The 21,927-nt window shown below is 49.9% G+C and overlaps 1 protein-coding gene across 1 annotated transcript in view; it reads left to right on the top strand.

Moving 5' to 3' along the window:
* Positions 1-21,927, top strand: part of KASH5 (KASH domain containing 5) — a 28,318-nt gene that overhangs the window by 2,834 nt on the left and 3,557 nt on the right. Inside the window, exons 3-17 of the mRNA XM_074937791.1 lie at positions 1,256-1,351; positions 2,006-2,186; positions 3,527-3,588; positions 4,766-4,838; positions 5,648-5,809; positions 6,809-6,926; positions 7,944-7,994; positions 9,116-9,193; positions 9,937-9,993; positions 10,615-10,674; positions 11,637-11,701; positions 15,617-15,704; positions 16,821-16,949; positions 17,763-17,875; positions 18,761-18,914. Coding sequence (XP_074793892.1) covers positions 1,256-1,351; positions 2,006-2,186; positions 3,527-3,588; positions 4,766-4,838; positions 5,648-5,809; positions 6,809-6,926; positions 7,944-7,994; positions 9,116-9,193; positions 9,937-9,993; positions 10,615-10,674; positions 11,637-11,701; positions 15,617-15,704; positions 16,821-16,949; positions 17,763-17,875; positions 18,761-18,914 — 1,487 coding nt within the window. The remainder of the gene's footprint in view (positions 1-1,255; positions 1,352-2,005; positions 2,187-3,526; positions 3,589-4,765; positions 4,839-5,647; positions 5,810-6,808; positions 6,927-7,943; positions 7,995-9,115; positions 9,194-9,936; positions 9,994-10,614; positions 10,675-11,636; positions 11,702-15,616; positions 15,705-16,820; positions 16,950-17,762; positions 17,876-18,760; positions 18,915-21,927) is intronic.

The raw sequence follows: 21,927 nt of genomic DNA, 5'->3' as shown, positions 1-21,927 counted from the left end.
AATATACTATGGCTACACATATCAGTCTTTGTGAACTCAATTCTCCTCTTAGTCACATCCTGTGATTTGACCTGTCAGGCCAAGTTCTGCCCTCAGTTACGTCAACATAAATCCCGAGTAACTCAATTTAAGTCCGAGGAATTAGTCCAGATGTGGGCTGGTATAAGCAGAATTTGGTCTGTTGATATCCCTGGGCATAAGCATGAGATTTTTTTGGTGTGTATTTGAATCATGGCATCTTAAAAGTTAGTGCAGGGATAAAACCTATAGTATTAGATTCCTGGGAGACCGTTCCCCACCTTCCTGCCCCCTCAGACAGGTCAGGATTGTTCCTTATAGCGTAATCACAAAGGCCAGTTGTCCACTATCCCACAGCACAGTACTGGGATCATAGGACAGTCCGGAATGGGGGAGATTTTGCTTACGGGTAATTAGGTCTGGAACCAGACATTAAGTTCTCCAGAAACATTCGCTCCATGTGCAGCGGCTCACGGTGTGTTAGAAACCATTAGGGAAGGGATTGATAGATAGAAAATATCATAGTGCCATGGCACACCCACAACTAGATTATTGTGTCCAGTTCTGGTTACAACCTCCACCCCAAACCCTGCTTTGCCTCCAGCATTTATAATGGTATTAAATATATAAAACAGTGTTTTTAATTTATAAGAGGGGTTGCATTCAGAGGCTTGCTATGTGAAAGGGATCACCAGTAAAAAAGTTTCTGAGAGTCACTGCGACAGAGGTCTATAATATCAGGAATGGTGTGGAGAAAGTGAAGGGAAGTGTTATTTCCCCCTTCACATGACACAAAACCAGCGGTCACACAATGAAATGAATAAGCAGCAGGTTTAAAACAAACAGAAAGAAGTACTTCTTCATGTGATGCACAGTCAGCCAGTGGAACTCATTGCCAGGGGATGTTGTGTAGGCCAAAAGTATAACTGGGTTCAAAAAAGAATTAGATAAGTTTATGGAGGGTAGGTCCATCAATGGCTATTAGCCAAGATAGTTAGGCACACAACCCCATGCTCTGGGTGTCCCTGAACCTCTGACTGCCAGAAGCTGGGACTGGTGGACAGGGGATGGATCATTCGATAATTGCCTTGTTCTTTTCATTCCCTCTGAAGCGTCTGGCATTGGTCACTGTCAAAGACAGGTTACTGGGCTAAATGGACCATTGGGCTGACCCAGCTTGGCCGTTCTTATGTTCTTAGCTTGTAAATGTTACATCTCTCCTCCTCTTCCTTACTAGAGTCATGGGAGAGCACTGCCATCAGCAGCAAGAGCCGATGCTCCGAGGAGCACGTCCTGACCTGCACGTTTGAAGCCTGTGACCTGGAACAAACAGGTAGAAAGCTTTCTAATGTCAGCTGGAAATGCACAGCCCTGGCAGAGTCCCAGCCACTTTAATGCTACCAGGAAATCAACTGTGCGTTAGATTCAACGGCTCCTTTGTGGAAGCCAATGAGCATTCAGATGGCAAATTCCAGCCCCTTCACCTACCTCCCATTCTCAAGACCTTTGAAAAAACCATCTTGCGTCCTAGTGTCCTGTACCTGGGATCTTCCACTCTCCTAGGAGTTAACAAGGCTGAGCTGAAAGCAGACAGCAGACTGCATGGTCAACTTCCTGAGGCAGGGGTGGGGGCTATATTGCTATGAAGCAGAAGGGGCATAGATTACCATGTAGCTGCAGCAGAGGTGGCCCCACCTGTTAATCAGAGGTTGCATTGACCTCAGTGGGTCACTTTGAAAAAAGTCACTTTATTTAGGTCCCTTGATGTGGATTTAGGACAATGCACAAATCCATTGTCAACTACACAGGGATTCCAGCAACTCAAACACCTAAATCCCTTTGAGGATCTGGGCCTCCCTCCCATTGATTCCACTGATCTCCAAACTCCCAGGCCATCACTGTAATCACAAGACGAACCTTCCATCTCTAGCAATGTTCTTGGTTTGCCAGGGGGTGATTATTGGTGTGTCTGAATTTCTGATTGCAGGACAAGTGCCTGTTTTCCATATTATCGAGTACTTACAGTCTGTGACAGGGCAAAGCTGTGAGGAAGGGAAACTGCAGTTGCTTTACAAAATGCTGGACCCAGAAGAGAGGGGTGTCGCTGTGGATTTACCGACCTTCCATGCCGTTATGAAGAACTGGATTGCAGATTGTCGGCAGGATGGGTGAGTAGATAATTTAGGAACATCCGTGGCTTAGGTGTCACAACCCCACAGCGAGAGAGGGTAAGATTTTCATCCACAGAAAGAGAAACTGAGGCACAGACAGGTAAAAGTCCAGATGTTCAAAGGTACTTTAAAAAAAATGGAAATGAATGGGTATTCAGCACCTAAGGCCTTGTGAAAATCCTGCTATGCACCGATCTGCATCTGCCAAGTGGCTTGGCCTTCCAGGGTTACACAGGAACTCATTGGAACCCAGGAGTCCTGACTCCCATTCCCTCCTGCTCTAACTTCCTAGACAACATAACACCGCAGAGCAGCAAATAGAACCCAGGAGTCCTACTCTGCCCTCATAGTCTATATTCTCTCCAAGAGTTGGGACCCAGGAGTCCTGACTCCTACACTCCTGCGGAGACTTGATATACATCTCCCAGAGTTGTCCTAGGAGTTCCTTTCTCTTATCAGGCTTCAGAGTAGCAGCCGTGTTAGTCTGTATTCGCAAAAGGAAAAGGAGTACTTGTGGCACCTTAGAGACTCAATAAATTTGTTAGTCGCTAAGGTGCCACAAGTACTCCTTTTCTCTTATCAGAGAACCTCACTGCTGTAAGAATCCACTCCCTGTGCTGTCCAGCTGTGTATCTATGTCATATGTAAAAAGAAAAGGAGGACTTGTGGCACCTTAGAGACTAACCAATTTATTTGAGCATAAGCTTTCGTGAGCTACAGCTCACTTCATCGGATGCATCCTGTGCAGTTTCCACAGTATGCATCCGATGAAGTGAGCTGTAGCTCACGAAAGCTCATGCTCAAATAAATTGGTTAGTCTCTAAGGTGCCACAAGTACTCCTTTTCTTTTTGCGAATACAGACTAACACGGCTGTTACTCTGAAATATGTCATACATGCCTCTTAGTCTTTAACAAACAAAAAAAAAGGCTTCCAGAATCAGGTCTCATTATCAATATTAATATTTATTAGCTCTGTTCCCTTCTAACGAAACAGCCAGGTGAAATGCATAATATAACCCTTCTCTGGGCCTTTCTATCACAGCTTTATCTAGGACAACCCTAAGGCTCACCTGTTGCATGCATAGCTTTTCTGACTTTAATCATTAAAGAGACCCAGCTGTTTCTTACCCCTGACTAATTAAGCGACCATCCTGCCTTAATTACAGCATGGTACAACACTCACCACTAAACCTGAGGAACTATTTTCATCCTTGTGTTTATTAAGAAGTGGGTGGTGAATAGCGAAAAGTCACCTGATATGCACAGAGCACACGATTCATTTCGTACGGATGGCGATAAAGTGGGAATTATAACTATTCATTTATGTTTCATCCAGGGGATTAGACACCACGAAGGAGCGAGACAAGTTTGTGTACAATATGTGCCTGTGGCCATCTGGTAAGTTGTGCTGAAAGGGATAATAAAAAAAAGACAGTGTATTTAATTCTAAGTATAGACGGTTCGGTAATACAACCTCCTGTGCTACTGATTGGCCTGACTGAGGCGTCTGTCCTTGCCCTTTCTGCTGGGGACACAGGAAACCACCCAGGTTTTGAAATACGCTCATAATTAATCCTTGCATAGCCCCTCTGTCGCTGTAGCATCTGAGCGCCTCCTGAGGGTTTATAAATAGAATAATCAACAGCAGTCTCTCTCTTTCTGCCTGGTCTGTAGGAGAAAGAGCTTGATTAGCTTATAGGGCAGAAGGGTTGTGTCTGATTGGGTTTGTCTGCGTATGTGAAGACGTGTGATTCAGGGTCTTCTGGGGCCCAGTTCTGGGCTTCTGCAAAGCAGCCAGAAAGCTAGCTGAATTGGCTACCTGGGAGTTCTTAGGGCATCTTCAGATGATGGGACTGAACCCAGGAGTCTGGACTCCAATGGGTCAAAATGCTTTTGAGGATCTAGTCCTAAGTCTCTTTCTCTGCCCTCACTTCCTCGTTGCTCTGACAGTTTTGATGCACTCAGAAACTGCAGTGATATAAGAGTGTAGGTTATACAGAGGGCTTTGTAGAAGGACAGACTGAGTAGGCCTGCCACGCCAGGTCTTTCTCCCCAGCCTCTGGCACAGGAAAGCGGGGATGTGGCCAGAGTATCTCTGCATTCCAGTTATCCCAGCCACTCTCACAACCTCTAAGGGCTGCCAGCAGCCACAGGTAAGTTAAAACAACCTCTGGGCTGCTCTACCTTATGCTGAGGACTCAAGTGCTGTCTGGATAGCCCCAGGATTGGGGAAACACAGACATAGCATTCAGCCACCTTTACATGCCCCTACTCCTGGCACAGCACAGAAGCTGTGACATCCTCCCATGGCACATCTCCAGTGAGCCCAGGAGAGGCCAGTGGCCTTTCACAGACAAGAGAGAGACTCTTAAACATCAGTTATAACTTATTCCTGAGTTTAATACACCTCCTGGCCGGTTAGTGGGAGCCACTGAGCAGGTGTTCCTGGGCATAATTCGATATAGATCTTCAGGTTGCCATTCTCTTTTCCTACTCCTGGCAGCCACAAGCATCACGACCAGAAACCCATGGTAAGGCTGTGGCCCTGACATTGCTCTCTGTTTTTCCTCTTCAGGAAGGAGGAGGAGGCCTGTCTCTAGTGCTGCTCAGTTAGAGGGATATGGCGGGGACGTCAGCTGTGTAAACTCGTAAGTACTAACTTCCCATAGTCAGCCAAATCAGGAAGGCTGGGATGTAACTAACCCATGCTGTAGGGTATTACAGGCTCATACCTGTGTAAGTTTCCAGAAAAGGATTAGATGCTTTACTATCTGCGAACAGCAGCCACAGGGCCTCTACCTCGGACGAACGTTACAAGGACCATTCACATGCTTCAGGGAGTCAGGAGGGGATAACCCTCCTAGGTGTGCAGTGTTCAGTAATGAGATGCATTACTGGGGAGTCACAATCACGCCCTTCTCCCAACCAGCCAGCACCAGCCATTGTTAGAAACCGTACACTGGCTTAGATTGATCACTAGTGTGAGCTGCACTGCTCACTGGCAAGTGATCCAGCGCAGCAGAACGTGGGATGCTGGATTAGATGGACCACTGTGGAGCGTCAGGAGGGGGATACTAGGTGGTCATCATTTTTCCTGTGGTGGTAATTTGGTCACTTTCCCTCTCGGAGTCTCTGAAGTGTCTGGTGCTGAACAAGATAAACCGGTGGATCTTACCAGGTGCTGCCGATCCAGGTCTCCTTTGCCAGCCTGTAGGCAATGCCATCTGATCACCATCCAGTCGGGTGTGATATGGGGTGGAGGTGTTCCAGTCCATTTCCTAGTGGGCTAAGACAAAAATCTCAGGCTCAGCGGCTGAATGCGTCCCCGATCAGTGCTGGGCCTGTGGTCTGGAGGCTGGGGTTGAGTGAGTGATGCTGTGCGGCGTCACAGTAGTGCAAGTGAGGAGAGATCTCCCTACCGACTGCCCCCTTGCCCTCATTCATGGTGGTCTCCAAGGGAAGAGGCTGCCGCCTTGATGAACAGCATTGAAGACCTGGAGTATGGCAACAAAAAGTTGGCCATGCAGAATGCCAAGCTGCAGAGGACCATCGAGGCAGCTGAGGAACTCAACTCCCGCCTCACCGAAGAGATCTCCCAGCTGCAAGGCAGACTGAGAAGGTGAGTGGGACGGGAGGCAGCCGGGGGGGGGTTGCAGGGAGCAGGCTGAGGGGCACTGTCCCCCTCTCTGGTTTAGCGCTGACACAGCTCTAGGGGGCAGTGTGCTTCAGGGAGCTGTATGGGACACTCAGTAAGGGGTGTTCTCCTCAGGCAGGCAGTGCTGGCCCCAGTGCGGTGCTAAGGGCCCCGTGCTGAAGGGAGCTGGGCGGGGGCTGAACAGGGGGCGCTCTCCCTGGCAGTCAGTGCTGGTCCCACTTCTCCAGTGTGTTGTTTGGAGGTGATAGGGTGAGGCCTACATGAAGCATGCTGATTGCTCATAGTCTCTGAGACCCTGAGGCATGCTCACTGCAGGATACGGCATGCTCTCCCAGGTGTTGCTGGCTACATCCCAACCTGGCTAATTCCATTCTGCCTCCCTAAATTCCCCTGCCTGAGGTGTGTGGACCAGGTACAGGATTCACTTTGCCTTTCCGTGCCCAGGTGTTGTGCAGCCTTGCTGTGTGCTCAGACACGGCCTCCATGTTCCATTCCTGAGTGGGTGAATTTAAATGGCAGGTGAAGCGCTCGGTCTGGGGTTGTTATTATTTTTTCGTTATTTCACGAGGCTTCAGCAATTTCCCCCTTCTGGGCGCTGGATATTTTAAACTGAGTAGCCGCTGTGTGTTTTTTTGCAGGGGAATTTAGTAGCTGTATTCATTGCTCAGATTAGAAGCTCTTTGGGGCAGGGACCGTCTTGTTGCTCGATTTGTACAGTGCCTAGCACATTGGGGCCCTGGTCGACAACTGGGCCTCTAGGGACTACTGAAATACAAAGAGTAATAACGAATACATCCATCATTTACCTCAACCATTGCAACTCCTAAGGCTTCCACAGAAACTCAGACATCTTATTCAGTGACACTTGGCCCTGCACTGCAGTTATCTCAGGCTATTTTGACCATTGCTAATTAAGAGGCTTTGAATTACTGGCCTCTCCTAACTGGCTGCTCTCCTTGGTAGCACGCAACAGGCCCTGGAACAGGCTAAATCAGTGGCTAACGAACTAGAAGACCTGAAAGCTGTTGCAAAAAGTCTGGAAGAGGAGAAGGGCAAACTTTACTCACAAGCCCGGCAGCTGGTAGGTGCTTGTGAGTCTTTGTTTCAGCAACATTTCCCTGGCTAGGAGTTCAGGCAGATAGCCTGATATCACTGGGGAAGCAGTATTTCCTAGTGGCTAGAGTAGTGGGGCTAAGACTCCTGGGTTCTATCACTGCCTCGCGGGGTGGGGGAGAGTCAGGTTAGAGCAGGGAGGGCTGGGAGCTGGGACTTCTGGGTTTGCTACCTGAAATTGCAGCTGATTTACCATGTGACTTTGCACAAGTCACGCACTCTCTCTGCATCTGTTTGCCCACTTGCAGGGCTATGATCATGTAACCACCCAAGAAAACCTCAATTTCCTTGCCTTCTCTTTGCTGAGAGCCTCAGAAGGTGACCATGTGAAACCGACACATCCCTCTCAAACATGTAACAAGTTGATGGGGCTCAGCGTCCTTCCTAGCAGAACAGTCCTTTGTGTTATAAACCCACTGTCACACCTGGGTCCCGGTAGCAAAGAGATCTAGGCGTGAATGGTCTCTAACTCCTAGGGCCTGATTCTTAGGTGGGGTGGATTGGCAGATGTGTGCTGATTTACACCAACTGATAACCCAGCAGTGCAGTGGGAGGAAAATCAGCAGGGGGCAGCATGTGGGAGAGCAAAAAGTTTTCCCGGCGACTGCCCATAGTGTGCCCGTTTTGTGGGATAAACAGAGGATTTCAGCCCGTCAATCTGGTGCTTTTCGCCAGCACTGAGTTCACTTACGTTTTTGTTGTCTTTCTTTAAACCCATGGGCATTTCAAAGTTCCCATCTGCTGCAGCCATGAGTGGTTTCTCGGTGTGGCACAGCTGTCATGGGGCACTCAGCTCTTGATGCAAATTAACCACCTGGATTGCGGGGGGAAGTAAAAATAAATGTGTGTTGATAACAAATAACACCGGCAGCCCAGTTACTTCAATTTATTGAACCAAGACATGGCCATTACTTGAGTTACGTCATAGGTAAACTCTGGGGGATACAGCTTAGGTCCATGTTTGGTTTGTTTTTTAAACTTATAGGAGAAGGAACAACTGTGCCTCTCTCTACAAGTGGACTGTCTTCAAGAGGAGGTGAGGAGGGCTCTGGAGAGTAGCAAAAGTTTGGAGCTGTCTTTGGGAAGTTAACCATGTGTGTACTTTAATGCCAAATCAGCAAGAAACACGGAGGAGGCAGTGTGGGTGACTCAGTGGGAGATGGTCTCCGCTCTGAGTCAGTAGTGAATTGGGAAAGAGCACAGAGGAGGTCTGGAAAATCTGCCTTGCAATGAAATACAGTCTCCTTAGCTCATCACAGAGAAGGTGAAGAGGTGACTAAGAGGTCTGTAAGTACCTAGAAAGCGCCTTAATGTAGCAGACAAAGGCGGAGCAGAATCCAGGGGCTGGAAGCTGAGGCTAGATACATTCAGGCTGGAAACAAGGTGTGCAATGTTAAGAGTGAGGATTATTAGACATTGCAATAATTTACCAAGGGGTAGGGCAGATTCTTTAGGACTTCGAGTCTTTAAATCAAGACTGGATGTCTTTCTGAAAGAGACATTCTATCTCAACCACTAGATATGGGGCGGGAGGTGGGAATTTCTGGGTAAAATACTCAGTGTTTCTGCCGGAGGTCAAGCTATATTATCCGAATAGTCCCTTCTGGCTTCAACATCTATTATTCCAGTGTTCCAGTGTTGAGCTAGGGGGCAGGGGACTCCGAGGGGACACTCTGCAGCATAAGTGCTGACTCCAGGGCCCCAGAGCAGCAGCAGGAGGGGGCGCTGTGTTGCTGCAGCTGCCATCTTTCTGGGCAGATGCAAAACTGCTTCTGACCCCTTGTGGCCTGGCATTTTTTAATATGAGCAGGAATTATTAACCCCGGTGTCCTGATCAGGTTTCAGTGTGTCCAAAATCCAGATCCTCAGAGATATTTAGGGTCCTAACGTCCACTGAAGTCCATGGTAGATCTGGGCCTAACTGCATGTAAACTGCCTTAATTGCTGCTGTAGTTTCAGCTGGATGTGGAATTCATTTTCACTTCCTGTGCTAAGCTGCTGTGCACCCTTAAGCTGCTTGTGCATCCCGTCCCATCCCAGCAGCGGCTGCATTTCATTGGTGAAGGGGCCAGGGGAGCAGCTAGAGAGCTCTCTTCTCATTTCTCTTTGATATGGTTTGCTAATTAACACTAAGCTTGACCTGTGGCTGCTTTACAGAACAGGAAGCTGCTCACAGAGAGAGACAGAGTGAAGCAGAAGGTTGCAGGGCTGGTTGCTGAGAAGGCAGATCTGAAGGTACTAACAACCAATGTAAACATGTGTGTCACCTATCAGTTGCTAGGCTCTAAGTACCTCCTCCTCAACAGTGCTGAGAACCCACAGCTTCTGTTGGCTTCCTTGTGTAGCTTGCAAGCAAGCGTGCGTAGCCCAGCAAAGACTTTTGCACCTCTACAAGTCCTCCTAGCTGTTAAGCAGAGTGGGTCAAAAATTTTCCAATAGAAAATGCTGATATGACAAAATCTAAATGGTTTGCGAGATTGTCTCGCTTTCAACAGGAAATTATTAAAAAGTTCCATTTGGACTATTCTGTGCTAAATTATTTTCACATAAAATATCTGAACATTTTTGGGAATATTTCGTTTTGTGAAAAATGATGAGATTTCTGGTTTTCATTTTAAAATTTTGGAATTTCCCGTGGGGTGGGAAAACAGCATTTTGGCCTGTATCATGTAGTGGCTTATAGCATCTGAGTGGACGTCAGGACACCTGGGTTCTATTCCTAACTCTGCCATTGATTTTTTGTGTTATCTTGGGGGAACACATCTCTTTCCCCACTCCATGCCTCTGTTTCCCTTGCTGCAAAATGGGATTAATGCCATCATGCAGGGGACTGGACGTGGGGACTTCCAGTCCTACATTTCTGTGATCCTATGCTACCCCGCTTTCCCACTGGGGTTTGAAAGTTTACCAGTGAATTTCAGGCATTTTGAGATCTTTGATGACAGGCTAAGGGTGAAGCACATATTTCCTTTCTCTAGGCCCAGCTCTGTGAATATGAAACTCTCCTCTCCTGCAAAGACACTGCCCTTACTGAGGTGAGCAATCGGTATGTGACTGAGAACAGCGTGCTTGGTGTTGTTTCTAGTACTGAATTTTCCTTTCTGTCCATCCTCTTGTTTGTCTGTTTCGCTGGACTGGCCCTCAGCAAACCCGGGTTCTATTCCTGGCTTGACTGTTGGCCTGCTAAGTGACCTTGAATTAGTCACTTCACCATTCTGTGACTCAGTTTCCCCACCTGTACAGTGGGTGTAATGATACTAACCTCCTTTGTAAAGCGCTTTGAGATCTAGCGATGAAAAACCCTCGGTAAGAGCAGGTGTTATTAATGTCACTGATGTGTGCTGTGTACAGCTCCCTTTAAACTTTCAGCCAGCAGAAGTTATGGGGCTCGATGCAGGTGAAGTTCTCTGGCCTGTGTCATGTGGGACGTCTGGTTAGATGAATACAATGGTCCCTCTGGCCTTAAAACCTATGCAAATCGTGGTTCTGGGTGTGCTGTCGGTGCTCATGACAACCAGCAGGTGTCGCTGCAGACTCAAAATTAAGCTCAAAGCTAGACCTGTGTCTAATAAGCAGCCACTCAGGGATAATCTGTCAGAGCCCCCTTTGTCACCATGACAGAAGGGGCAAAGCTGGTTTTTTTGGGCTTTTTGCAGAAAACAAACCGTGCCGAAGAACTGACAGCGATGCTGGCGGAGTACAGGACCATGGTGCAGGTAGTGAAGGGTCCTGCCCATCTGCTCCGTTGGCCTCTCCACCTGATTCACCAAAGAGCCTGGATCCTCCCTGCCCAGCCCCATGTGCTCTCTCTGTATCCTCCTCCTGGAGCAGTGGACCATGGAGGAGACAGGTGTCCTAAGTCAAACGGCCCCAAGAAGTATTCACGCCATTGTGCAAGGCACCGGTGGGACCTCATCCAGCATCCTGGGTCCAGTGCTGGTCACCTGAGTTCAACAAATGGCGATAAACTGGCCAGGGTTGAGTTTCAGCTGGAAATTAGAAGCTGGTTTCTAACCATGAGAGCAGGGAGTTTCCACAACAGCCTCCCAGTAGGAGTGGTGGGGACAAACAATAATCTGATGATGGAGCTTGATAAGTTTATGGTACAACGGGGTGGCCTGTAGGGACTAGATTCAATGACCCAGGACTCCCAGGAGATCCCTAAATTCGGCTGGCCTGAATCTCAGTTACTTTGCTCCTGCACCAGAGCAGGGGGGTGAGTGTGGGAGGGGCAGGTTAAGGTGGCTTTAAGCCATCTTTGCACTCCTTGTATTCCAGGGCTGTGGATAGGGGGCCCTGGCACAGGTTAGAGTGACCTCAGGGCTGCTCTAACTTAAAGCCTATGGTCCCCTCTGGCCATGCCTTCAATCTGGCTCCTGTGGGGCTTGGGTAGCAGAGAACAGCCACAATGCTGTGTGCTCCAGCCATGCCCCCACTGGCCCCCTATGCCAGGGGCTGAGGGGAGAGCAGTTATATTCCTTGCACAGTGGGGAGTTTCTAGAGGGCCATTTCTGCCCCACTTTAAGGACCTTTACTGTGCCAGGGCCACCAAGAGAGGTGCAAGTGTAATGGAGAACTAGGCCCGTTGGCTGTAGGAACACCTGATGAGCTGGGTGGTTTGGGAGAACACGGCTTATATGGCAGAGGAAACTCCAGAGGATCTGTCCTTCCTCCACAGGACCTGAGACTGGAAACAAGCCAGCTGCAGGAGCAGCTGTGCCAAACCACCGAAGACCTGGCCATGTAAGTCCTTCTGAGCAGCCCCTCCTAGGTACCCAGCTCTGTTAATTGTCTGTACACCAGCCAGGCTGGCACGAAGGGCAGGGAGAATGTCAGTGCCCAGGGTGTGGGCGGTCAGAGCAGGAGTCAGAGGCCAGGTGCCCGAGCCAAGGGTCAGAGCCGAAGTCAGGAATTGGAGCCGCGGTCAGAGCCGGGTTACCTGGATGGAGGTGAAATAGGAGCAGGGCTGGGTCCAGGGCTGGGGACAAGCAGGAGCTATCACAGTCACCAAACAGCTGCTGGGCTGAGCTGGTTTACTGACCCCTCCCACCCATCAGCCTGCTACAGGTCCTGATTCCTGACAGACCACCCCCCAGGGCACAGCCACTTGAGTAGCAGCCCCAAGTGGTGGGCTGGAGGAGAGGGGTACGAGGGCGTGTAGCTGAGAGAGCCTTATTCCCTGGTTATTCTGTGCCACAGCTGAGTCCCGTGGGGCCACCGGAGCATGGATATTACTGAGAGTAGCGCTTAGGGGGCACCCTGCAATCCCTGAAGCAGTAAGGCAGGAGCTGCGTTGTGGGGCTCTGCAGCACACACCGTGCAGTCCGATGCTTGCAGCTTCCCGCTCAGTGTTGGGGGTTGCTTCTGGGCTGCAGTTCATACACGGCGCCATGCCACTGGCTCCCCCAAAGGGTGCCTGGCGAGCACTGTCCACACTGCATGTGCATTGCAAGGCCAGCACTCTGTCCCCTGTCTCCTCCGGCAGCCAGCTGCTTCCGAGGGCAGCAGGGACAGTCCTGGAATAACCTGCTCAGAAGGGAACCTCAGGCCGATGAAATCATGGTTTATTCCCTGAGCCAGAAACTATCCCATCTAATCTGTCTCTGTGTCTGTCTAATGAGGGCAGACACACACACGCACTCTGTAGGTTAGAAGAAAAGGAGTACTTGTGGCACCTTAGAGACTAACCAATTTATTTGAGCATAAGCTTTTGTGAGCTACAGCTCACTTCATCGGATGCATACCGTGGAAAGTACACAAGATCTTTTTATACACACAAAGCATGTTAAACACCCATTTTTTCATGCTTTGTGTGTATAAAAAGATCTTGTGTACTTTCCACAGTATGCATCCGATGAAGTGAGCTGTAGCTCACAAAAGCTTATGCTCAAATAAATTGGTTAGTCTCTAAGGTGCCACAAGTACTCCTTTTTCTTTTTGCGAATACAGACTAACACAGCTGTTACTCTGAAATTTGTAGGTTAGGTTAGCTCACTCCAGAGCCAATGGATGGAAGCTGAAGCAGACAAATTCAGACTAGAAGTGAGATGCAGATTTTTAACAGGGTGTAATTAACCAGTGGAACAGTTCACCTCGGGACGGGCGGGTCTCTCCATCAGTCTTTTAATCAAGACCGAGTATCTGCCCTAGCTCAGCCGGGAGCGAGAGGCTCGTTTCAGGAATCCCTTCTCATGTGCTCTGAGTGACGGTGAGATGAAACGAGAACCCTGCATCCAGTTCTGATGTCCTTATTTTAAAAAAGATGTTGCAAAATTGGAGGGGGTGCAGAGAAGAGCTACAGAAATAATTCAAGAGCTGGGGAAAACAACGCCTTACAGTGAGAGATGCAAGGAGCTCAATCTGTTTAGTGTATCCAAAAAGAAGGACAAGAGGCGGCTTGATTACAGTGTCTAGGGAGAAAATCGTGGGTATTAAAGGGCTCTTTAATCTCACGGAGAATGGCAGAATGAGAACCAGTGACTGGCAGTTAGACGGACAGACCTAGATTAGATAAGTAGCAAAACTCCCTGGGGGTTTGTGCACACTGTGTGACCGGGGCCTTGCCCTGTCATGCTGTGTACCAGGGCTACCTTTATAAAGGATGAATCAGCGATCACTAGATCTAATAAACATGTGGCGGACAGGAGCAGCATGGGTTAGAGGCGGTTCTAAGCCCCTCAGCGCAAGGCGTTATGGACCGTTCTAAGGCACTTCCTGCACTGCGGGGCTCTAACGACGGGTTAGCCATTTGTTAAAACCTCTACACGCCCTTTATATATGGAACCATAATGTAATGCATGTACTGCTCGCCCTTACTGCGATATGGGATGGCTTTAACAATTTGCAGGGGAGGGGTCAGGGCACTGGTCATTCTTTGGCAGGGGTGTCAGAAAGGTGGGAGGAGGAGTAGAGAGCATCAGGCAAATGGAAAGGGGAGCTTGGGCTGCTCTCACAGGGCTAGGATGCTGGCCCCAAAAAACCAGCTAGGGTTGCCAATTTTCCAGGATTGCCCTGGAGTCTTCAGGAATTAAAGGTTAATCTTTAATTAGAGATTATGTCATGTGATGAAACCTCCAGGAATATGTCCAACCAAACTTGGCAGCCCTATACCCAGCCTAGGGACAGCTCTGAAACCCACATTTCCTGTCTAGCCCATCCCCTGCCCCGTAGGGTGGGGCAGGATTGTTCCCTGTAGCCTCTTCCCCAGAGCTAGTCTGAATTCAGCTCCCCTCCTTGCTAAAGCCCAGGGCAGATGTGTAATGTGAGCTCCCTGCTGGGACCTCTGCACTGACCTCACCTCTTCCCAGCTCAGACCCCAGCTCCCGATATAAAACTGGGTCATGTGGCACCGGTGCGAGAGAGACACAGGTCTCCCAAGGGCCAGGCTGGGGACAGGACAAATTTCACTGGAGGCTGCAAGCTAGGCTGCATCTGCTTGGAAAGGGCCCTGATCCACAGGCTACCTGGTGCAGGCAGAAACACTCCTCCCAGCCATACTCTCTGGTGATCTTTATCCAGCAATTGTCTCTCACCAGTCCGTGTGAACACTGTAGATGCTCCACTCTGTGCAGAGGTGAGGCATGAGGTTTGAGCAAGCTCTCTTCCTGCCTCATGCTCAGGAGGAAGCTGTGGGGCTTGGACGCCACAGGAAGAAATGTTGGGGGCAGGGAGACAGCTCAGTTTGCTTAGCCACTCTCCCGCACTGGGGATGGGAGATCCAGACGACCCCAGAGAACCAGGTTTCTGAGCTCTTCTCTGGCCCTGCCCAGTTGCATTGACAATAATAAAGGCTCAGTTATGAAGGACTGTGGTTAAGGTACTGAACTCAGGAGATCTGGCGTCGTTCCCAACTCTGCCACAATTACCCTCATCTCTCTCTGTCTCAGATTCCCCATCGGAGGATGATAATCCTTCTCGTGGCTGTTTAGCTAGCTCTTGCTGATCTGGTCCCATAGGGCATTGGTGCTGCTCCCATGCTGCTAACAATTGGGTGGGTGTTTTCCCCCCTGGGACACCCAGGGCCCATTTTTGATGATGCAAACTGCTCTCGGATCACAGCAGTCAGTGATGGAAAAGTCACCGCGGCACAGGCGTGTCGCACCTGGCTTATCATTGTCATGTTCATGCAGTGTCCCAGGCACCATATGATAGAGTGAAATCCCTTGCAGATAGCTAGCAAAAAGAGCTCGGCGGCCCAGGAGGCAAATTGGCCAGAGGCCGCGTAGTCCCCAAGTCTGCCACTGTTGACGTAAGGCAAGCAGCACCCTCTTTCTGTGCCAGCCCTACTGTGCTCGCTGCTGTGCAAACAGTGAACATAAAGACCCTCCCTGCCCTGCAATTTTGAATTCAGAGCCGATTGCTGGAAATTTCATTGGCCTTAACTGTAATTAAACCATCCAGACTTCAAATGGTAAAGATTAAAAAATAAATAGCCAAGAGCTCTGGAAGAACTATAAACCCACCTGAGTCTGGCCATGAGCTGACCTCTAACTACAGGGGAATAGACTGTGGAACTCATAGCCACATGATTCCGCTGGGGCCAAGAATTTAGTACAATTCAAAGCGGGTTGGATATTTATATGAAAAGCAAGGATATCCCAGACGTTAGACAACTGAATGCAGAGGCTGGAAGAAAGAGAACTGACTGTGTTTATACAGGCTGCCGAAGGAGCTGCCCCACGAGCTTAAACCCCACCGTCAGCTTCCTGCACAGCCACTCTGCATGGAGATAGAAGAAATCCAGCAGGTAGGGGGAAGGACAGCCTCGCATTGATCTGGCAAGCCCAATTAACCTTGTGCTTTGATCCTGGTAGAGTTCAAAAGTCAAGCCAGGTGAGGCCTGCTCGGTAGCTGGCTGGGAGGCCTCAAAGGAACAGCTACAGTAGTAGTGTTGGGGATGCAGTAGGGGGCAATGGCCTGCAGCATGCAGTAGGAGGTGCTGTGTCCTCAGACTCCATGCTGACCCCCAGTTCCCCAGCAAACTGAACAGTGAGGGGAATTAACTGCTGAAACGACTCTGGTGGATTTCCCCGTCCCAGGCCCTCTTTAAATCAAGATGTTCTGTTTTTCTAAAAGATCTGCCGTAGTTGAAACAGAAATTAATTCAGGGCAGTCTTATGGCCTGGGATACACAGGAGGTTAGACCAGAGGAGCAAGGGGTCCCTTTTGGCCCTAGAATCTATGAATCAAGGAAGCACGCTTGCTTACTACTCTACAGAAAGACCAGGGAAACATCTCCCCCAAAGCAGCTTTTCGCATCCCTTCTGTGTGCAAAGCTCGATTGTACCGTCACTGCACTTGAGCTCTCCACTTGGACCCGGACAGCTCCACATCCCTCTGGGAAGCCGCCACCACTTTCTTCCAGAGACAGGGCGAGGGAACTCCACAGTACAGCTGCAGCGTCTGCAGGGCGGGGCTGGTATAGCAAACCACAGAGGAACTGCATTAGAAAGGTCCCCAAATAGCCCTGACCTGGGGGGGATGTCCCATGGCTCAGTATTAGAACGATAAGGAGTAACCGTGCAGGGCGCTCTCACCTACAGATCTCACAGCGCATAATAAAGTGCAAATCAGTGTCCTCATCTGCAGGATGCCCAGGGGGTAAACCGAGGCATGGGGCTGTTTAGTCCGTGTTTTTCATAGGCAGCCAGTTATTTCGGGTGCCTCAGCTAATTTGAAACTCCAAGCGCCTGAGTTTTAGAAGCCACACGGGCTTAACGGAACGGGGCTTTGCCGCAGACTCCCTGGGCTCTACTGATGTTCTCCAGCTGAGGATTTGACCCTCAGCCCGCCCAAGGACAGTTTGCATGAGGATAAATCGCTGTTGTATGTGCACTACTGCCCCGCCCCGTTCTCCATGCAGGGACGAAAGGCCGAGGCCAGGCTGCCCAGCCCGCTGTGTGGGGTGTTGCCAGGCTCAGGAGCTCCTGCATTGGCACAGCTACTTATCGAGATGAGCCCCGTGGATGTCAGGGCGGTGGCAGAGGAGCAGGTGAGGGTGGGAACCAAGGGTGGAGAGGGAAGCAATGTTCAAGCTCTCTCACCAGCTGGAGCCCTGCCCCTTTACTTGACCCTGAGAGCCAACATGCTGGGCTGACGGCAGGCCAGATGCTGGGCTAAATACTCAGATTAGTCAAATCTCGCAGAGCTGAACACAGGACTGGGCATGAGCTGGAAGGGAGGCCTTCAGCAAAAACCCACCGCAGGTTGCAGGATGTCATGGTGCTTCCCTAGGGGGCGCTCTCCCTTATTTGTGCTGACCCCAATGCTTCTCGGTGCTGCAGGGGTTGCTCTCCCCTCAGTTAGGGTTGACCCCAGTGCTGGGCCAGGGGGCTTTGTAGGAGGCATGCTCCATTTGCGGGAGGCATTAAAAACTCTTGGGGTCTCCATTTCTAGCAGCGAGTAGTGTAGAGAGGTTAGGACAGGGTCGGGAGGCCTGAGAGTCAGGAGTCGGGAGGCCTAGTCCCTGCAGTGGAAGGGAATGTGGTCCAGGGAAGTGGGAGATAGTGTTGGAATATTTTATTCCCAACTCCGGGGGCCAGTGAGGGCTAGTGCTTACAGCGGGGGAGGAGGAACTCGTGTCAGGACTCCTGGGTTCTATTCCTGCCTCTGCCCCTCATTCAGAGCATGAGCAGTGTGAGTCTCTGCTCTTGTCTGTGGCTTAAAAGGGAGCCAGCCGCACTTACATGGGAACTGCAGAGCTTAGCTGGCCCGGGGATGCGCTTTGGGAGCCTTGGACAACAGCTCCCAGATGTTTGCCTTACCCAGCTATTGGCTGCACTGACTCAGGGACCTGTTTCCCCAGGATGTGGGTGCGGCCGATTGCACCCCAGCATGGCTGGCTCAGCCAAGCCCCGCCGCGGAAGCCAAAGTCCTGGCTGAGCAGCAGCAGCGACTGACACCAGAGATGCCAGAAAGGTACGAACAGGGGACGAGGGAGCTGCCTTCTACCTGTCCCATGCTGCTGGCTCTTCCCCCAGCTCCATCGGGCACGTTGGCACTGCCATAAAAGACCCGTGGAACAGCCATCCTGGCCCAGGGCAGCTGTCTAGGGCTCATCCTGCAGGGTTAGAAAACTGCAGTGTAGATGTTGGGGCTGGAGCCCAGGCTCTGGGACCCTCCCACTTTGTGGGGTCTCAGATCCCAGGCTCCAGCCTGAGCCCGAATGTCTATACAGCAATTTTATAACCCCACAGCCCAAGCCAGCTGACCCGGGCTAGTTGTGGGTCTTTTATTGCTGTAGAGGTACCCGTCATTGACACACACCGGGGATATGTACACACCCACTGCACAAGGGGGATGATCCTTAATTGGGATTATTAAATGCGTCTGCAACACAAATGGTTAATAAATAACAACATTCCCCACACTGCCAGCCAAGCTATCTGCTGAACTCCCAGCTGATCTGGAACAGCGGGGTGTTTGCCAGGAGCAGCTGTGATCTCTTGGGAATCATGTGGAATCTGATTGTTCTTGATTTCTTGATGGGCATAAAACCAGACTCTAAATTATTTCCCTAGCAGACGGATCTGTTAGTGAGAGGCAGTGTGGTGAATGGATAGGGCACTTAGTTGGGAGTCAGGAGACCTGCATGCTAGTCCCATCTTTGCTGCTAACCTTGGGCAAGTCCCTTCCTTGCCCCGTGCCTCAGTTTTCCTTCCCACCTTTTGTCTTGTCTTTTCAGCATGTAAGCTTTTTGGGAGAGTGACCCTCTCCCCTTATGTATGTATTTGTACAGTGCCTAGCGCCAGTCTCTGTTCAGGCATTGCTGTGATGATAAACAACTCCTCTCTTCCCATCTAGCACAGAGGAGAGGAGAGGTGGGAACTGCCCAGCCAAGGAAGAGTTGTGTGCACATGGCACAGAGGAGCAGCTTAAACTAGCCATGGGGACCAGTGAAGAGCACAGCTGCTTATCCTGCTTGGAGACCCATGTGCTTCCTTGGCCGGAAGGGAAGGTACAGACCTTAGTTAACGTGGGCTAGCTAAATCCAACTGCCTTTCCTAGCACACACCCAGGGGAATGCCTTTAGCCTGATTGCAGCCGGATGAGTTACAGCCTTGGCAGGCGTCTGCTCTCAGTCAGGCCCTCTAGCTGCTCCTGTGCTATAAATAATAATGGCACTGTCAGACTCAGGCGCGAGTGTCTTCAGGCTCCGGCCAGATCCTGCGATGCTGTCAGCTACGCCAGCGGCAGAACCAGCCTTATTTGTACCGGCAGCATCCCAGCCAGCACATGGAACAGCGCAGAAGCTCAGATTTACTCTCCTCCCCTGCGCCGGCAAAGGCCTATAAGATTTCATCCCCCTCCAATCATTCAACTCCAATCCCTGCTCGGTTACAAAGTGGCGCCGGCAGTAGGGAAATTGATGGTGATGAACGCTCGCGCTGACAATGAACACCCAGCCAGGAGGCATTAGCTAACCGCCCCATGGAGAGCACCAGCCATTTGAATAATAGGTTTCTGGAGATAATTTGCATTCTTGGAGCTGGTTGCTCTCCCTCTTTCTTGGAAAGAAATATTAAACACATGTCTGGGCAAGGGGTGTGTGTAACACTTGTAGGATTATGGTAGCACCCAGCTGCAATCAGGGCCTCATCGCACTGGGTGCTGTACATGCACACAGCAAGAGACAGCCCTTGCCCTGAAGAGCTTAGAATTGAAATAGCCCAGGCAGAGAAAGGAAGGGATTGTCCCCATTTTACAGATAGGGAAACTGAGTCTCAGAGAGTCTAAGATCCAATTCAAGAAGGATGTTGATAAAGTGGAGAGTGACTCAATCACAGTCTATAGGTACCTGCATGGGGAACATAAATTTGCTAATAGAGGGCTCTTCAATCCAGCAGACAAAGGTCTAACACGTAGTAGGCAACCTATGGCACACGTGCCAAAGGCGGCATGCGAGCTGATTTTCAGTGGCACTCACACTGTCTGGGTCCCGGCCATGGGTCCGAGAGGCTCTGCATTTTAATTTAATTTTAAATGAAGCTTCTTAAACATTTTAAAAACCTTATTTACTTTACATACAACAATAGTTTAGTTATATATTAAAGACTTATAGAAAGAGACCTTCTAAAAACGTTAAAATGTATTACTGGCACGCAGAACCTTACATTAGAGTGAATAAATGAAGACTCGGCACACCACTTCTGAAAGGTTGCCGACCCCTGGTCTAACATGATCCAAAGGCTGGAAGGTGAAACTAGACAAATTCAGGCTGGAAACAAGGTGCAGACTTTAACAGTGAAGGGAGTTAACCATGAGAACGATTGACCCAGGCCTGTATGGGATTCTCCATCCCTGGCAATTAGAGGGGCTGTTTTTCTCAAAGACCAGCTCAAGTTCCCCCCGGAGTTAGTTCAGGGCAGTCCTATGGCTGCTTTCACAGGAGGTCAAGCCTGGATGACCACCGGGCTCCCTTCTGGCTTTAGCATCTACAAGATTTTCATAAGTGACTAATGATTCTGAGACTCCATAAAGGGTGTTACTCAGATGTACAGACAGGGCACAAGTGTGTCTGCACTGGTACAAGGCTCATCTGACTGCCATCTTTTAAAACAAGCTGAAGACATGGGCCTAGATCCTCGAAGGTTATTTAGCCACCTAACTATGGGGGTCAGGCACCTAAATACCGTTGAGCATCTAGGCCATAACCGTAAGGATGCCAGCAGCAGCAGGAGTTGCGTCTACAATAGGGCTTCCCTGGCCCGGAGGAGCTGCAGCTGTGCTAGCACCAGCAGAGAAGACTAGAAAGAGCCGAGCTCACCATTGCCTTGCCCCTTGTGCAGTCATTTACAATAGTACACAATGCTTCACATGGCTGCAGGTGAACTGTGCCACAAGCAGAGACGGGGGCAGGGGCTGTAGTTAGATCAGGCCATTGTGAACTTTACGCTTTATTTCCTTTATAACCCGTGCCCCTCTCCTCCCCGACTTAGACAAATGAACATCTCTCTGGTAATGGGCTAACTCCTCCATTGTGACAGGTTTCAGAGTAGCAGCCGTGTTAGTCTGTATTCACAAAAAGAACAGGAGGACTTGTGGCACCTTAGAGACTAACCAATTTATTTGAGCATAAGCTTTCGTGAGCTACAGCATCCGATGAAATGAGCTGTAGCTCACGAAAGCTTATGCTCAAATAAACGTGTTAGTCTCTGAGGTGCCACAAGTCCTCCTTTTCTTCCTCCATTGTGCTCGCTAATTACCCCTTTCCTGCTAAGAGGTTCTTATCAGCCACGGGGGCCCTGAATGGGAAGAGGTTCCTTTTAAAGAAAATTGTTTTCTGCTAGGGAAAAGGAAATAAAAAACCCACATGGCCCTTAACAATATTGATGTGTCTGCCTCACGATTACTAGCTGGACAGGAGTATTTCCCGTAAGGGACCTGTTTATCTGAACAGCCCCCACCATGAGGCAGGCCATTGCTGCGGTCTAGTCGTAGCAATGGGGAATGGATTGCAGCAAAAAATCATACTTCCTTGTAAGAGCTAACTCCAGGGTTACCGACCGCGCACTGGGTCTCACTTTTACAATCCATTTCATTAAGGGTTCATTGCTTCTCCAGCCAGACACCCCTAAGCAGTCTGACCGGAGCAGCTGCTCAGGACTCCTCGGTTTGCTATTGATCTTAGGCCATATCTACACCGCACAGCCTGTGCCCACCATAGATGCAACCTGCACTGACAGAAGGAGGCGTTCTGCTGGAGTAGGAACAGCATCTGTCCAACAGCAGCACTCATACGTGGGCATCCCTGTGTCTACACTGGGGGTTTTGTCAGCATAGCTAAGTAGGGCAGAGAGTGGTTTTGTCACACCCCTGACCGACACAGCTGTGCCAGTGTAAGTGCAGACCAGGCTGTACAGTCTGCTTTCCGTACAAGCCATTTTTGTGCTTGAGTCACTGTCCATAAAATGGGCACACTGCTGCCAGACCTCCCAGAGAGACAGGACTTGTGCTCGGAGATTGGCAGC

The sequence above is a fragment of the Natator depressus genome, chromosome 23, assembly GCF_965152275.1.
Source record: "Natator depressus isolate rNatDep1 chromosome 23, rNatDep2.hap1, whole genome shotgun sequence".
In the NCBI taxonomy this organism is placed as follows: domain Eukaryota; kingdom Metazoa; phylum Chordata; order Testudines; family Cheloniidae; genus Natator; species Natator depressus.
This window is presented reverse-complemented; position numbering and strand designations above follow the sequence as displayed.